Genomic DNA, 13,177 nt, shown 5'->3' with positions numbered 1-13,177 from the left:
ACGTATGTAGCCTCGCCTTCTCTCTTAATATCTTTAATATGTACCTGGTTTAATCTCCGCCTTCCATAAATATTTTATGATTACATCAACAAATATTTTCATGTATATAATTTATAATTCAAACAATAGTTTTTCAATACTATTTTTCCTGCTTCCAGCTTTCTCAAAGTCTCTCATCTTTTTGATTAGAACCTCCAATTTTTCATCTCTTGCTGACATTTCTGCATATTATCGGATTTCTCTGTTCAGTCCCAGCGATGTTTTTCTCATTCCATTTTTTTCCTAATTGGTTTCTCGATAAAAAAGTTATATTCTTTTCTTGCTTTATCATTCTTGTTCTCCATCTTTCACTTTATATTCACATATTTTGAAGTTCCTCGAGGATCTTCGTCAATATTTCGCCCTGAGATCTATTAGCAAATGATCTATTGAAATACCAAAAACGGAAGTTCCACAGACAATTATCATAGTCAGCAGCCTACCAAACAGGTCATCAGCCCAATTATAGTGACTATATATCTCAAATATTCGATATTGCGTACCACTTAAGGAATTTTCCCGGAAAGATGAGATATATTCTCTAAAATACCTCGGTTATAAATTTTGAGAACCCTGATTTATCCTGGTACAGGTTTAAATTTAATCTCGTCAACTTCATTGCTAAGTTAGCAGAATGACAGTTATTTAATTGATGCCAGACATTGATAGCTGCTGGAGATTGATATTGCTTTAAATTTAGTAGCCTTTTTATATCATACGTAGCGCAGTACTTTGAAAGTGGTCACGTATAAAGAGAATCCATGCATTTACAAAATAATGACATTTTCGCATACATGTAGAACGTACGAAAACACACAAAAATGGTTGACATCTTAAACTACAAGTAACTGCGGGAGATGCTGCGACAGTAACATTTTGGCGGAGTCATACGCTAATATGCATTACAATGCAACGATTTTAGAGTTTAAAAATCATTTATCCCACACTCCAAAAAACATTTCGGAGTGACTAAAGCCCTCGGCTGGGCATCGAGGGATCCGGGTTCGAATTCCGGTCGAGGCGAATGATTTTTACTCTCTGCAATTGTTGCGTTGGTGAAATCTTATTTACTAGTAACCCTCTTGAAGTAATCTACGCGATTATTAAGGGAGATCATAGTCTACGTTAAGATATGTCAATTGGAGGAGAATAGTCAGAGTGTTGCATAATACGAGTATACAAGGGGGCACCCAAATATAACCGGAATAATGCTGCGGTTGGAGGAGCTTACGTAGTACGCATTAATTTCGCTAGGTTAGCATAGCGGAACTTGTTACGAGTTCTAGGATGGCATTTTTGTCATAGTAGTAGCAGTAGTTTTTAGGGGAGGCGACCGACAGCTAAGGTCATTTGCGCCATAGGGAATGGACAGGAAAGGATGAAGTGTGGAGAGAAACCAGGCGTCGGCATTAGCCTACTCTTTACGAAAGGCGCCAATGGGTCCGCAGTTTAACGTCCCATCCAACGGACGGCGTACTCACTCAAAGTGCCCTCCACAAAGCACCTTAAGTAGGGATCGAGATACCTCTGAAAAATATTCAATGCCGCCGGGAACCCGCGCCCTCAGGGTGGGAAGCCAGTACTATAGCCCCCGCACCATCTCGATCCCCGCATTTTTGTCATATAGGAAGGTTATATTCAGTTACAAAAATTCTTTTTGCAAAAACCGTTTCGATTGCTCCTCGTTTTTCGTCATTGCGGGTTTAAGTGAACAGCGTGCTGCTGTGAAGTTTTGCTTCCTGCTTGGTTAAAACGCCGCGGAAAATGTTGTGATGTTAAAATGAGCTTACAAGGATTGTGGCATGGGGAAAACCTTAGTGTACTAATAGTTCTCTCATTGCAAAGACGGTGGAAACTCACTTGATGACAAACCTCCTTCAGGGGGTCCTTCCACTTGTAGAATTTACGAAAATGCTGCTTAAGTTCGTGCAGTCGTACTTGAAGCCCAACAACGGACTATTAAAGAGGTTAGTGAGTTATCAGGAATAAAGTTTTCGCAATGACAATGCACGGGATCATGCAGCCACTTAATTGTACCAGTTTTTGACAAAAAAACAACCCTTTCCCCGAGCTCCTTGCTCACCTGACCTCGTATCATATGCGAGGTATTGTTAACTCGAGATATGATTCTGCACTCTGGCTATGTGGTAAAGCCAGATATTTGTCAATTATCTTATTTCACCCCCCTGCTCACCTGACCTCGTATCATATGCGAGGTATTGTTAACTCTGGATATGATTCTGCACTCTGGCTATGTGGCAGAGCCAGACATTTGTCAATTATCTTATTTCGCATTTTGTAGTTGTTCTTTTGCCCTTCCCTAACTGATGTTCTCTATAGAAGAATCTAAATATTTACTCCAATATTCTCTCCCTGCTAGAGGTACCTATTAGTCGATATTGTATTAAAGCCTCTACTTATATTTTAGGAGGCTAAGATATTTGCTATCGAATTGCATCCGTAAATCAGAAGTTAAACGAATGAGGAGGTATTTGACTGAAGATTTTACTAAGGGTGTGGTTCAGAAATCCTATAAACTGCATTAAAGTGTTTTATAAACATTTTCTTATCGCCTTAATTCGGGTGCCGAAAATTTACATTCTTCGTCTTTTCTCCACACGTCTTTTCTCCAGGAAAATAATGTGACGAATTTGAAAATTGCTGCATGAAAATTTCTGTGGATTTGGAAACATTATGAATCATTTGTTTTTAAGAGCATTTTGTTTACTATACGTATCTAATCTGTAGAAGTTGCGCCCTTTGAACAGAACTGGTGCATTACAACTGTATTTTCTTCTGCCGAACCGACTGGATCTCGAAAATTTTCTCTTCGCCGTCGGAGCAGGTCTCCTGGTGTTCCAGTGGGTGTCGCTCGGGGCCCTGATGCTGGGCCTCCTGTACATCTACGACCCGATGGGCCTCGAGGAGAAACGCTGGGAGCGGACGCGCCGTCAGTGGCACCTGCAAACGTCTTCGGGCGAGGCGGGGGGAGTTGCGGGCGAGGAGGAAGGGGCGTGGCGGGACGGCGGAGAGAAGGGGCCGCTCGAATGGGAGGAGGCGGACCGCGAGATAGAGCGCAAGTGGCACGAGCTGTCATCGGCCACGTGGCGGAAGCGCTTCCGGACGCTGCTGTGCTGCTCGTGGGTCGGGGACTTCCACGGCAGCCGGGAGGCCTTCAAAGACGTGAGTCCACGCCCCGGGAACAACGCTCGCTGACCCGCTATCGGTCCTTTTACTCACTTACCAAGGTATCCATTCGTTGCAACTGTCCCTGGGACCCGTATCTTGAAGCTGCAAATCAATTTAAACCTCGATTAGCAACCAAAATAAGTTGATTTGGTCGGTAAGGATAGAGCTTTACCTTACACTTCGTGTAATACGGTATGCGGCATACAGGCATCAGGGTAAGGGTGCCTCTTCCTTCCCCTGTGTCGCCTGCGGCTTCTCAAGAAGTTCTGGTTCACGAATTATAACACAGATTAGATAAAGCCGGGAGTGCCCACATACAAAGGGTATCAAGCTCTCCTCTGGTCAGTATCCGAACTCTTAGACACCCCTAAAATAATAGTAAATGGATTATAAATATTAAAAAATGAATAAATGTATGAAATTTCATCCTCAGCCAAAGAAATGCTATTCTCTTCTTCTGTAATGCATTTCTCTTTTGGAGCAGGTACTGTCAATGAAAACCACCTTTTAACTTATTTTGCGGGACATTCTTGCTTTAACCATTACTTTACTTTTGTATCTACATTACATTTACCGTGAACAGCAGTCGCGATAAATGCTTAACTAAATGTGCAGATGATCCTCTACCGGTGTAATACGAGGCCCTTTACAATGTGTTGTAGGTTTATGAAAACTTTTTTGCTCCCGATGGGAATATTTGTCATTGAATTATTTCAGAGCCTTGTGCGTATAAATAGAAACCATTTGACGCGGTGCTTCTTAGGCCCCGATCCATAATCCGTTTTGATACTAGAGTCAACTTGGAATTCTAATTTCTAAACACCTTAATTATTGTTTGATAATGTCTTGTATTGCTTTTTCGATGTTATGTTTATCATATTAACGAAAATAATAGTGAAATAAAAAAAAATTGGTGCTACGAGTGAATGATATATTACCAAAGGAGATGGTTAGATGGAACAGGCAATGGGCCCCCTCTCTGTTCATTTAATTTTCGAAGATTATTCAACTCAACAATGGAGCAATCATAGGATCTCTGTGAATTCTTCAGTTCCGGATGAGGATACGGTACGGAGCGGTTTCTTCATAATTCACACTAATCCCCCTTTTCCACTTACCACTAGAGAAGTGAGCGGAGGTCATTGAGCGAACGAAACATTTTCCATCCCATGATCCAATGGAAGATTCTCTTCCTTTGTGTGCGATTTGTCAAAGAGTTAATAAGTAAAAATATAAGCTACCCAAACGAGCCATATCATTTTACAGAGAAAAAATAGGATATCCACAGTACCTCTTATTTTAATTTTTGCGTCATAACTGGATCTCATGGAATTAGCCAAGCGAATAATAATCATAAGGCATTAAATTCGAGTAAATTTGTTCGCAATATCTTTCTAAATTACCTTATTACCTTCCATTTATAATTATTGGTGAAGAATTTTCAGTGGTTTTTTTGTAATATTTGCTATTTAATTTTTATTTAGACCTATGTGCAGACTATGTCAAAATTTCAGCTATGTCAAATGTTTCAGCTATGTCAAAATATCATTTAATGACATCATAAAATGCTCGCCATATTGATTTAATTTTGATTTTAAGCCCATTTATTGCTTGGAAAATTGAAGTTTTATGCATAATTTATCTTCCTTTGTTGAAATAATAAATTTTCATGATGTCAAGCCATTAACAGCTATTTATCAGCGATTGTGGCACTTGTCCTGGTTAAAACCATCTCTTTTCCACTTTATATTAAATATTTTGACCATTTTTCTGCTCCAAGACTGTATCATGTTTCTTTACCCATTGTGTTCATGTATTTTTCATTAGAGTGAATAATATTTTTGTTGAGTATTCAGGGACAATTGTAATTATTACGGTACGATATTCTGATTATAGCAAACTTCCTGGAGAATGCATAATTTCCACGTACTGACCATCAAGGGCGCCTTCTTAGGGACGCTTGGTACCAATGTCCTCCAAGGATTCGTGGAGTTAATTCAAATTAATTCGTGGAGTTATGAGAAAAATTCAAAATCTGCCTGGAGCTGCGAAAACCAATGCTATTTGAGAAAATTATTTCTAAGAGATTGCATAATAAAGCTCTACCACAAAAATATTGGTATGGATAAGCTTTTTAAAAGATACTTTTAAATTTAAAACGTAACTCGGCACTAAAAATGACTTCGAAATGATAAAATTGATGTCAATTATCTATATATTTGGCTCTATAATAATTATACTTTGCAAATCTAGCTAATTTTGAATTTTAATGGATTTGCGAACTAAATTTAGGTTTAGTTATTATTATATTAGTTTATTGATATTAATTAAAATAAATTAAAATTTAAAAACTCAATAAATAGTAACTTAAATATCGACAGTTTGAATAGTCTAAAATAAGATACAGGGATCATCTAAAACATCAAATAATAATAAAAATTGTTTTTTTTAATGGATACGAAAAATTTATTAGGAATTTAAATGTGACTCTAATTCAATACGAATAAGTAATGGAGTTCCAAACAGCCGAATAAACTCATATTTGGGCACCAAAACTCTGAAGCGTCACAGAGTTTGCAGGTGCACTCTCTACGCTTCCACTCGACCGTCTTCCCTTCCTTCTTCCGTCCTTGGGACATGTCCATATCGATCAAACTCGACCGTGACCTTAAACAAAACACCTTCCGCTGACGTTCTTATCTGGGGAGAGAACTGCTTTTGCGTGGGCGTTAGGGGCGGGGGGGAGAAAGGTGTGGGGGGGGGAAGGTGTGGGGGGGGGGGGGGGAGAGGAGCGACGCTGCCGGAAGTTCGATTTACTGGCCGGACCTCCTCTCTCTTGGAACTGACCGGCCAGATTAGACGGGCACCTGCGTCCCTAAACCCGAAAATATATCGTCCTCGGGAGGATTGGAGCGCCTATTCCCTAATCCTTAAGTATCGGCCTCGAATCCCGCTCTGAACCCTCGAATAGGCGCCGTGGTTATTGATGGGATCCGCTGCTGCAAAAGGACAGCTTTAGCGAAGGGATGGCGATGGTTTTTCACGATGGTTGTCCGGGAACGTCACGGAAGGGGACGCCTCTTCGTTTACCCCCCCCCCCAGCCGAAACATTAGTAAATACGTGTTTTAAGTCTTCTTAAATGGCCACATTATAGGCTTTATGGGGTTTGATGGCAGAATTAAGCGAAATGAGTAGCGATGCCCGAATTGCCGTGTTCACCGCACATCGGATGGGACGCGGGGCGGTGTCGACCCACGGGGTCGGCGGCCATACGCTCGAGGGCTTGCAGACGTCCCACGCCATCCTTCCTTCCTCTCGCTAATTCCCAGCGACCCGAATAAATCAACATGCCTCAGGGCATCCACTGGTCATGGATAGAAAGCCTACCGTCCCATCCCCATTCGCCATCAGTTTACTGTTCAAAGATATGTGCAGCCTTCACACAGCATCGGCTTCTGCGTATTTACTGCGATCGAGGAAGAATGTTGCTTTAAGGCCAGATTATTTCAATATTTTTGAGATTTTTAAAATGTTTTCTCAGCAGACATACAGTTACCTTTATTTTAACCAAAAATAATGTTGTATAATGTTTGCCATAATTTAACATTGAATATAAATCAGTTACAGTATTAAAAAATTTTGATATAGATAAAGTTGCGTTCAAAGCGGTCAACTCAACTATAAGACAACCGACAGTAAAATAAGTCTAAGATATATAATGCGTCATAAAGCTACTTAAGGGAAAGTAAAGATTGATTTATTTAAACAATATTTTATGAATTTTTCTATTTCTTATCCGCTATTTATTCATTGTCATTCCCCTATTAGCTTCTTTTGCTTTGAATTGTCCGAATGTATATTTTAATATAATTATTTATTTTTTATAGACCAACGAATTTCGCCATTTCTGTTGATTTAGATAAGGAGTCTATGACCAATTGAATAGGAATTTACATATTCCGCCTTATGAGAGCAAAATATTTATAATCATCCTATATTTTCCATACAAATCTAGTTAAATTTTGATCAGTAGGTAAACAGGAATAATAAGATACGATAAAGGCATATATTGAAATGTTTATTGGTGATATTTTGCATTATTGTCAATTTTCTTAAATTTTTAATTCGAATTTATATAGGAAACCACGTATTCATCGTGGAAATAAATACAGTATTTTGGGTTTTTTAGTCGATATGGTTTTGTGGTGAGAAAAGAACTGAAATAATTTTTTCGGGAAGGTTTAATTTTAATATAAAAAAGCAGTGAAAACCTGTGTCAAAGGGGCTAAATGCACTGCAAATATTAAACTTGGAAATTAAAGCAAAATAAGTGATGGACCTCGGTGGTTTGGTGGGCATGCTTAGCAGGGAGAATGATGCTAGAACTACGTGTTTATCTGAGTAAAATTAACTCTATACTCTACATATAAGTTAATAAGGCCTTCACCGAAGAAAAATATCTGATGGAAGTATAAATATTTCGTGGTATTCTCGAACATTATCTCATTTATGAAAATTCGCGGATCAAGAGAAACCGTAGGAATAATTTATTTGAAGTTTGCTTAGAGGCCAGGAGGAAAAAGTTATTAGTGCAGTTTTATGGGAGGGGAATAGGGGTATGGGTATTTTCGGGTTTCTTATTTCATAAAAATTAAGGAGATTAAGAGTAGGGCAAATTAGATTGAAGATGCCATTTTCCCACGTACGGTAATGGATCAGAATTAAGTCAGACCGCTCTAGGGGGGAAAAGTATTGTGTGGCAAAAATATTCAGTAATCCTCACCTGCCATGCACCCTAGCGGTTGCTTGCAGTATATGTATAGGAGGTGGCTCTCTGTGATCCACAACTGAAAACAAATATTTTATTCTTATGGAATGATATAAAGTGTATCTTTGTAAATTTGTACTATAGGAAGTAAATTTTTGGATTCACTGAGGTTGATTCCAAGAACTTACTTCATCTAGTTCAAATACTAGTTTCATAATTTATTCTCTGCATTCTTCGATAGCGGAATACAAATTTTTTGTCAGCGTGCGTCTATGCAGTTTCATTCTTGTTATTTCGTTGCCGACACTTCTAATATTTCTCTTCTCGACCACATTCACCCGTGACGTTATCTATTTACTCTCTTCTTTACATAGTGCACTGCAAGTCACGCTTAGGGTGTGTGACATGGGGTGAGTACACACCAGACTACGTTTTTCCTCCTGTCGCGGTCGGTTAGCATTATTCTGATCCTTATCGTCCGTGAGAAAAATTTTATCTTAAATCTATCCGTTCTAGAAATGATCTCTCTAATTTTATTGACATTGTTCCGCCTAACGCAGCAGAATGGGGGTAAATAATAGATTTTCAGCATCATCGCCAAAGAGATCTTATTCCAATTTATGCGAGACATTTAATCCGCAATTTAACCTTCGCTCCGTGAGTGATTTCCTACCTAGCTCCTCTAATAATATTGATACGCTACTCAGTTTGTTATAACAACATTTTACAAATCTATCTTCATAACGCTGCCCGTGACCTAATTCGAAAATCAAGCCAAATCCATAGGGACCCCACATACTAGCAGTGTATTCTAAATTGGCCCTAACAGGCGAAATTAATCATTTATTTATTTCATATTTTCATGCATTCAAATATTTTACATCGCATTTCCTCGATGCTCTTCGAATGAATCCTAACTCTTCTCTTGAACCAATTAATCTTTTGCCCGTTTACTAAATATTTTCTCCAAAAATTTTCTTTTTTACAAGACTATATTTTTTCAGTATTGGTTTTATTCTTACCTCAAACTGCTAATATTCTTCTGCTACGTAATGTTCAAAAAATCATTACTCACGAAATCAACATTTCGTGATTATCCGGTGAAAAATCCTAAATGACTGTTGTGATCGACATCCTCTTCCGTATGTTCCTTTATTGACGTCAGTAATTATTTTTCATTTGCGTTTTTTCTCCTTGAAACTCCTGGCAGGGCTCTACGATGGAAATAAGAGTAGATAATTAGTCGTTTCTCTGGCAATGATTTGAGAATAGTCAGGTGGGTTGAGGCTTTCGAGTTTACATTCCTGCTGCCAACTCTCACATCGGCGCTTCGACCAGGGAGCTAAACAACACAATGAAGCGAGCCCGCAAAACTCTCGTGCCTTGGCAGAGGTCGCCTTGCAGGTGTGCAAATTTCATTCTCCACGCCTCGCGGAAGGGAAATTCACCAAAATTCCATCCAGTTAATTGGAAATGTGAGTTGCGAATGGTCGAGCGGAATGTCTGCTCGGCCTGGCATGCTCACGCCGTCTGCTACATCTGCACTGCTCGCAGTTAATTAACGAAACTGCGTGTGGAAATCGAGGACGGTGACCACGTCGCGACTCACCGACAGCGGCGGCGGTGTGGTAAGCGATTCCTGGCCGCAAAAGTGCGCGCGTCAGGCGACAAAGTTTTACGAGGGAAGTCGGTGACGGATTCCCAGCCGAGCGGATCGTCCAAATTGTCGCGTTAGGTTTATTTTTTTTTTCCTTTTTCTCCCGCGTCTGCCAACGTCCCCGCTCACCGCGGTGACTGGCACCCAATAACGCTAAGTATTCTGTGCAGGCATTTTTGTGCATTCAAGTTCCGTCTCCCGTGAATATCCGTTCCCTATCTTGCGGGGCCGTGGACAAAATAAAACTATGGCTTCCCTGGAGGGTGAAAAAATACACGTGAAAATATGAATTCACAGAACTTTGAAAGAGAAGATGAGTCCTCACGGGAATAAATGTAATCGGTTGTCCGTAAAATGCTGTCAGAAGTTTTGTTGATTCTTTTTGTGGAATGTGCATCCATCACATATAACGAATACTAATGGAACATTTCAATTAAATGCGAACTTGCGTGTTACCATAGCAATGAGGTTAAATACAACGTAATGAATGAGTTCGTAGAGATTTCTCCAACTAGATAAAGTGCCCTTCGGAGAACACCAACCAGATGGATGTGAGTCTTATTGTAAGTTTTAAACGTTAACTTCAATAAATTGTGATAAAATTTTCATGCATTGATATTATTTATGAAGGGAAAACGATAATTGCAATAGGGGAACGGCAATTAATGCAACCTCGACATATATTTTAAAGATTTAAAAAGATACCCCCTCGCCCAACAACAACAGCGGCCGTCTGATATCTTTCTCCAGTTAGCTTGGATTGATGTGTGCAATGCAGTCGCTCATAAATTATGAGCAAGCATGGTCTGGCAGATAATGCCTTCACTAGATGACGATAGCCAGGTGCCTTTCGTGGGTTTTAAACATCTTATCAAACAGAATATTTGTGGAATGAAATATGTCATATTGTTTAAAAACGAGAAGATTGCACATTACTATGCAAAAAGCCAATGCCAACTATCAAATAGTTCCAAAGATGATTTTTAATATTTACATATTAATTCCCAAGTTTCCTTTTTATCTTGCCTTTTGTGTTGATAAAAAGACAGAACCGTTCCAAAAAAAGAAATGTCAGTATTTACGTTTTAAATACGTTTTAATGGCGTAGGTGCGATCGCGAAATGCATATTTTCACCTCCGTGATGCATGGGGTAATTTGGATGTGTTTGTTTCCGGATGAGTAGTGGCAAATTTAACAACCATGCATAGAGGGGTTTCAAGGTTCGGATGAAGAGCGAACGTTCGACCACGGTCGTTTGTGGAGAATCCAGAGTCCCTTTCCCCCTCCTAAGCGAATGCAGTGCAATGGAAGGGGCAGTCTCGGATATGTGCACATTATGGCATCCATCCCGGGCATTCCCGAGAACATTTCAAAATGCACCGCAGAGTCTTCCCAGCCATACTATACACCCTAGCCACCGATCGCAATCATGGTATTAAAAAAAAACAAACAACATAAGTTATTTGAAACTCCATATCAGAGAGGGTGGGTGATGTGGTAGTTAAGTGGATAGAGCGCTTCCTTACTGACCGGAAGACCTGGATTTGATTCCCGGGAACGCCGCTGGGCACTCTTAGCTTCAAACCATCTTTTTGATTACTAGGGTGTGCTCCACGACCGAAATCTGAAGATATAATTTAAATTTTTGCTTTCTTTATTTTGTTCACACTCCTGACCTTTTTATTGTTATTTATACATGGCCTAATGTGAGGTGCAAATACCTCAAAACATCTCTTTGACTCTTAATTCTGTACATATCCTCTGAGTAATTCATTCCGTTTAATGTAGGATTTTAATCATATTTTTTTCTTTAGAGTCAGGGACATTTCCGACTTTCAGCAATGACCTATGAATGCGTGAGGCCTCTGTTAATGTTTCATCAATCTTAAGTAAGCCTATTTCTGCTTAAAATCTCACCTTGTCGTAAGCCTGAGGATATCCCGTGAGAATGGATTCATTTAGTCAATCTGAGAGAGAGTGAGAGTCAAATACTTAATCGTGTTCGGATCCCATCCTAAAAATTTGCGACTTCAGAGCTGATTTAAAAAAATACTTATTTTATGAAAATATTAAAACCAGAATTTAATCTAAAATATAAATTGCACCTCAGGTTTTTTAAATCTTTTTGTAGGAATAACATTTAATTATAGTTATATGCGTTTTATGCGTCCAGTTTTTATTATTGACACTGTTTTTTCCTTTGTTATTTGTCCAATGAAATTGGGTTGATGCTGTTTTTTGGATTAAATAATTGAATTAATAAATAATTTGAGCCCTTCATGATCCAGCCGATAATTCAATGGTATGAAATACTAATGCGCTTACTGCTGTAAGCAATGATGATGAGCATCGTTTAGTTGTTTTTCTCAAAGTCAAAGACGTTATGAAAAGCAACCAACACGTGTCATTTGTATAGGCAGCGAAGAATGTTCAAAATAGGCGTCATTTAATGTCTGACCCAAATTAAAAATTCAGTCTTTGGCGCACTTTGGCAGCCCATTAAACGCCATGAGTCCCAAATGCATCGTCATAAATACGCTCCAACTCTTTATTTTATGACTCCAGACTTCGAGCCGGCTCGTGATAGCATTACGACTAACATTTGCACTCACAATCAGCCGCGGCGTTTTTTCTATCTGTTTTCATGGCCGTATTTCCATCCCAGGTCCCCACACTCTCATTTACTCTTATGATCCCTAGATTTGAGGTCTCAAATTTCCCGTACCGGTCGAGCAGAGGGGTTAATCTGAAGGAATGAGTTCTAAAGGTTACCTTTCTGGAGTTATTATCAGGAGAATCCGCCTAAAAGTTTTCATTGAAATAATTATTTGCTGCATTTTAAAAATTTCTATAGCATATATATATAATAAAATTATAACACAGATAAATGTAGTTAAATCAAATTTAGCATATAAGTATATCTTATTTGCTGAAAAATACATTCAATGTGGGTTATAAAAATACTTGGGTCGCACACTTTTTTCCGCTACATATTTATGACCCTGCATCATTTTTATGTAAAGTTCATAATTGACGCGTTGAAGCTACTCACCTTGAAAATAATGGGGAGGGGGGAGTTTTAAACGATTTGAACGATTAAACAGGATCAGAAATTCACTAAATTACTATCGCTCTCCGGCAGACCTACCAGGAAATAATCACTTGAAAACTTGGAGGCTTGTTCATTGTGGCAAATGGTAGTATTCCCTCGGCTCGGATACGAATGCATTGACAGTCATCTCACCTCACGTTATTAATTCCAGGGCGGGTTTTCTGAATGTTTCCACTCCTATTTCTTTCTCAGTCACTTCTTCATAGCCCATTACTTTCACACATTCATTACCTAATTGGCAGCAAAGGCAAAAGCGTTTTCCAACTATCGGTACAATGATTTAAGGTTCATGACGAATTGTAACCAAACAGAGTCGTCTGCTGAGGAATCGAACCACGAGCATCCGCTTGCAAAGAAAACGCTCATAATCATTGATTTGTTACGGATCTATGATTTTGAGCCATTAATAA

General features: G+C 39.1%; 1 protein-coding gene across 1 annotated transcript in view; it reads left to right on the top strand.

Annotated features, from left to right (window-relative positions):
* LOC139694527 (diacylglycerol lipase-beta-like) overlaps positions 1–13,177 on the top strand; it is a 211,106-nt gene that overhangs the window by 169,048 nt on the left and 28,881 nt on the right. Inside the window, exon 5 of the mRNA XM_071593054.1 lies at positions 2,885–3,222. Within this exon, the coding sequence (XP_071449155.1) occupies positions 2,885–3,222 (338 nt within the window). The remainder of the gene's footprint in view (positions 1–2,884; positions 3,223–13,177) is intronic.

The sequence above is a fragment of the Hetaerina americana genome, unplaced genomic scaffold (assembly GCF_022747635.1).
Source record: "Hetaerina americana unplaced genomic scaffold, ioHetAmer1.1.p SCAF_1, whole genome shotgun sequence".
Lineage (NCBI taxonomy): Eukaryota > Metazoa > Arthropoda > Insecta > Odonata > Calopterygidae > Hetaerina > Hetaerina americana.
Note: the sequence above shows the minus strand (reverse complement) of the source record. Positions and strands in the feature narration are given on the sequence as shown.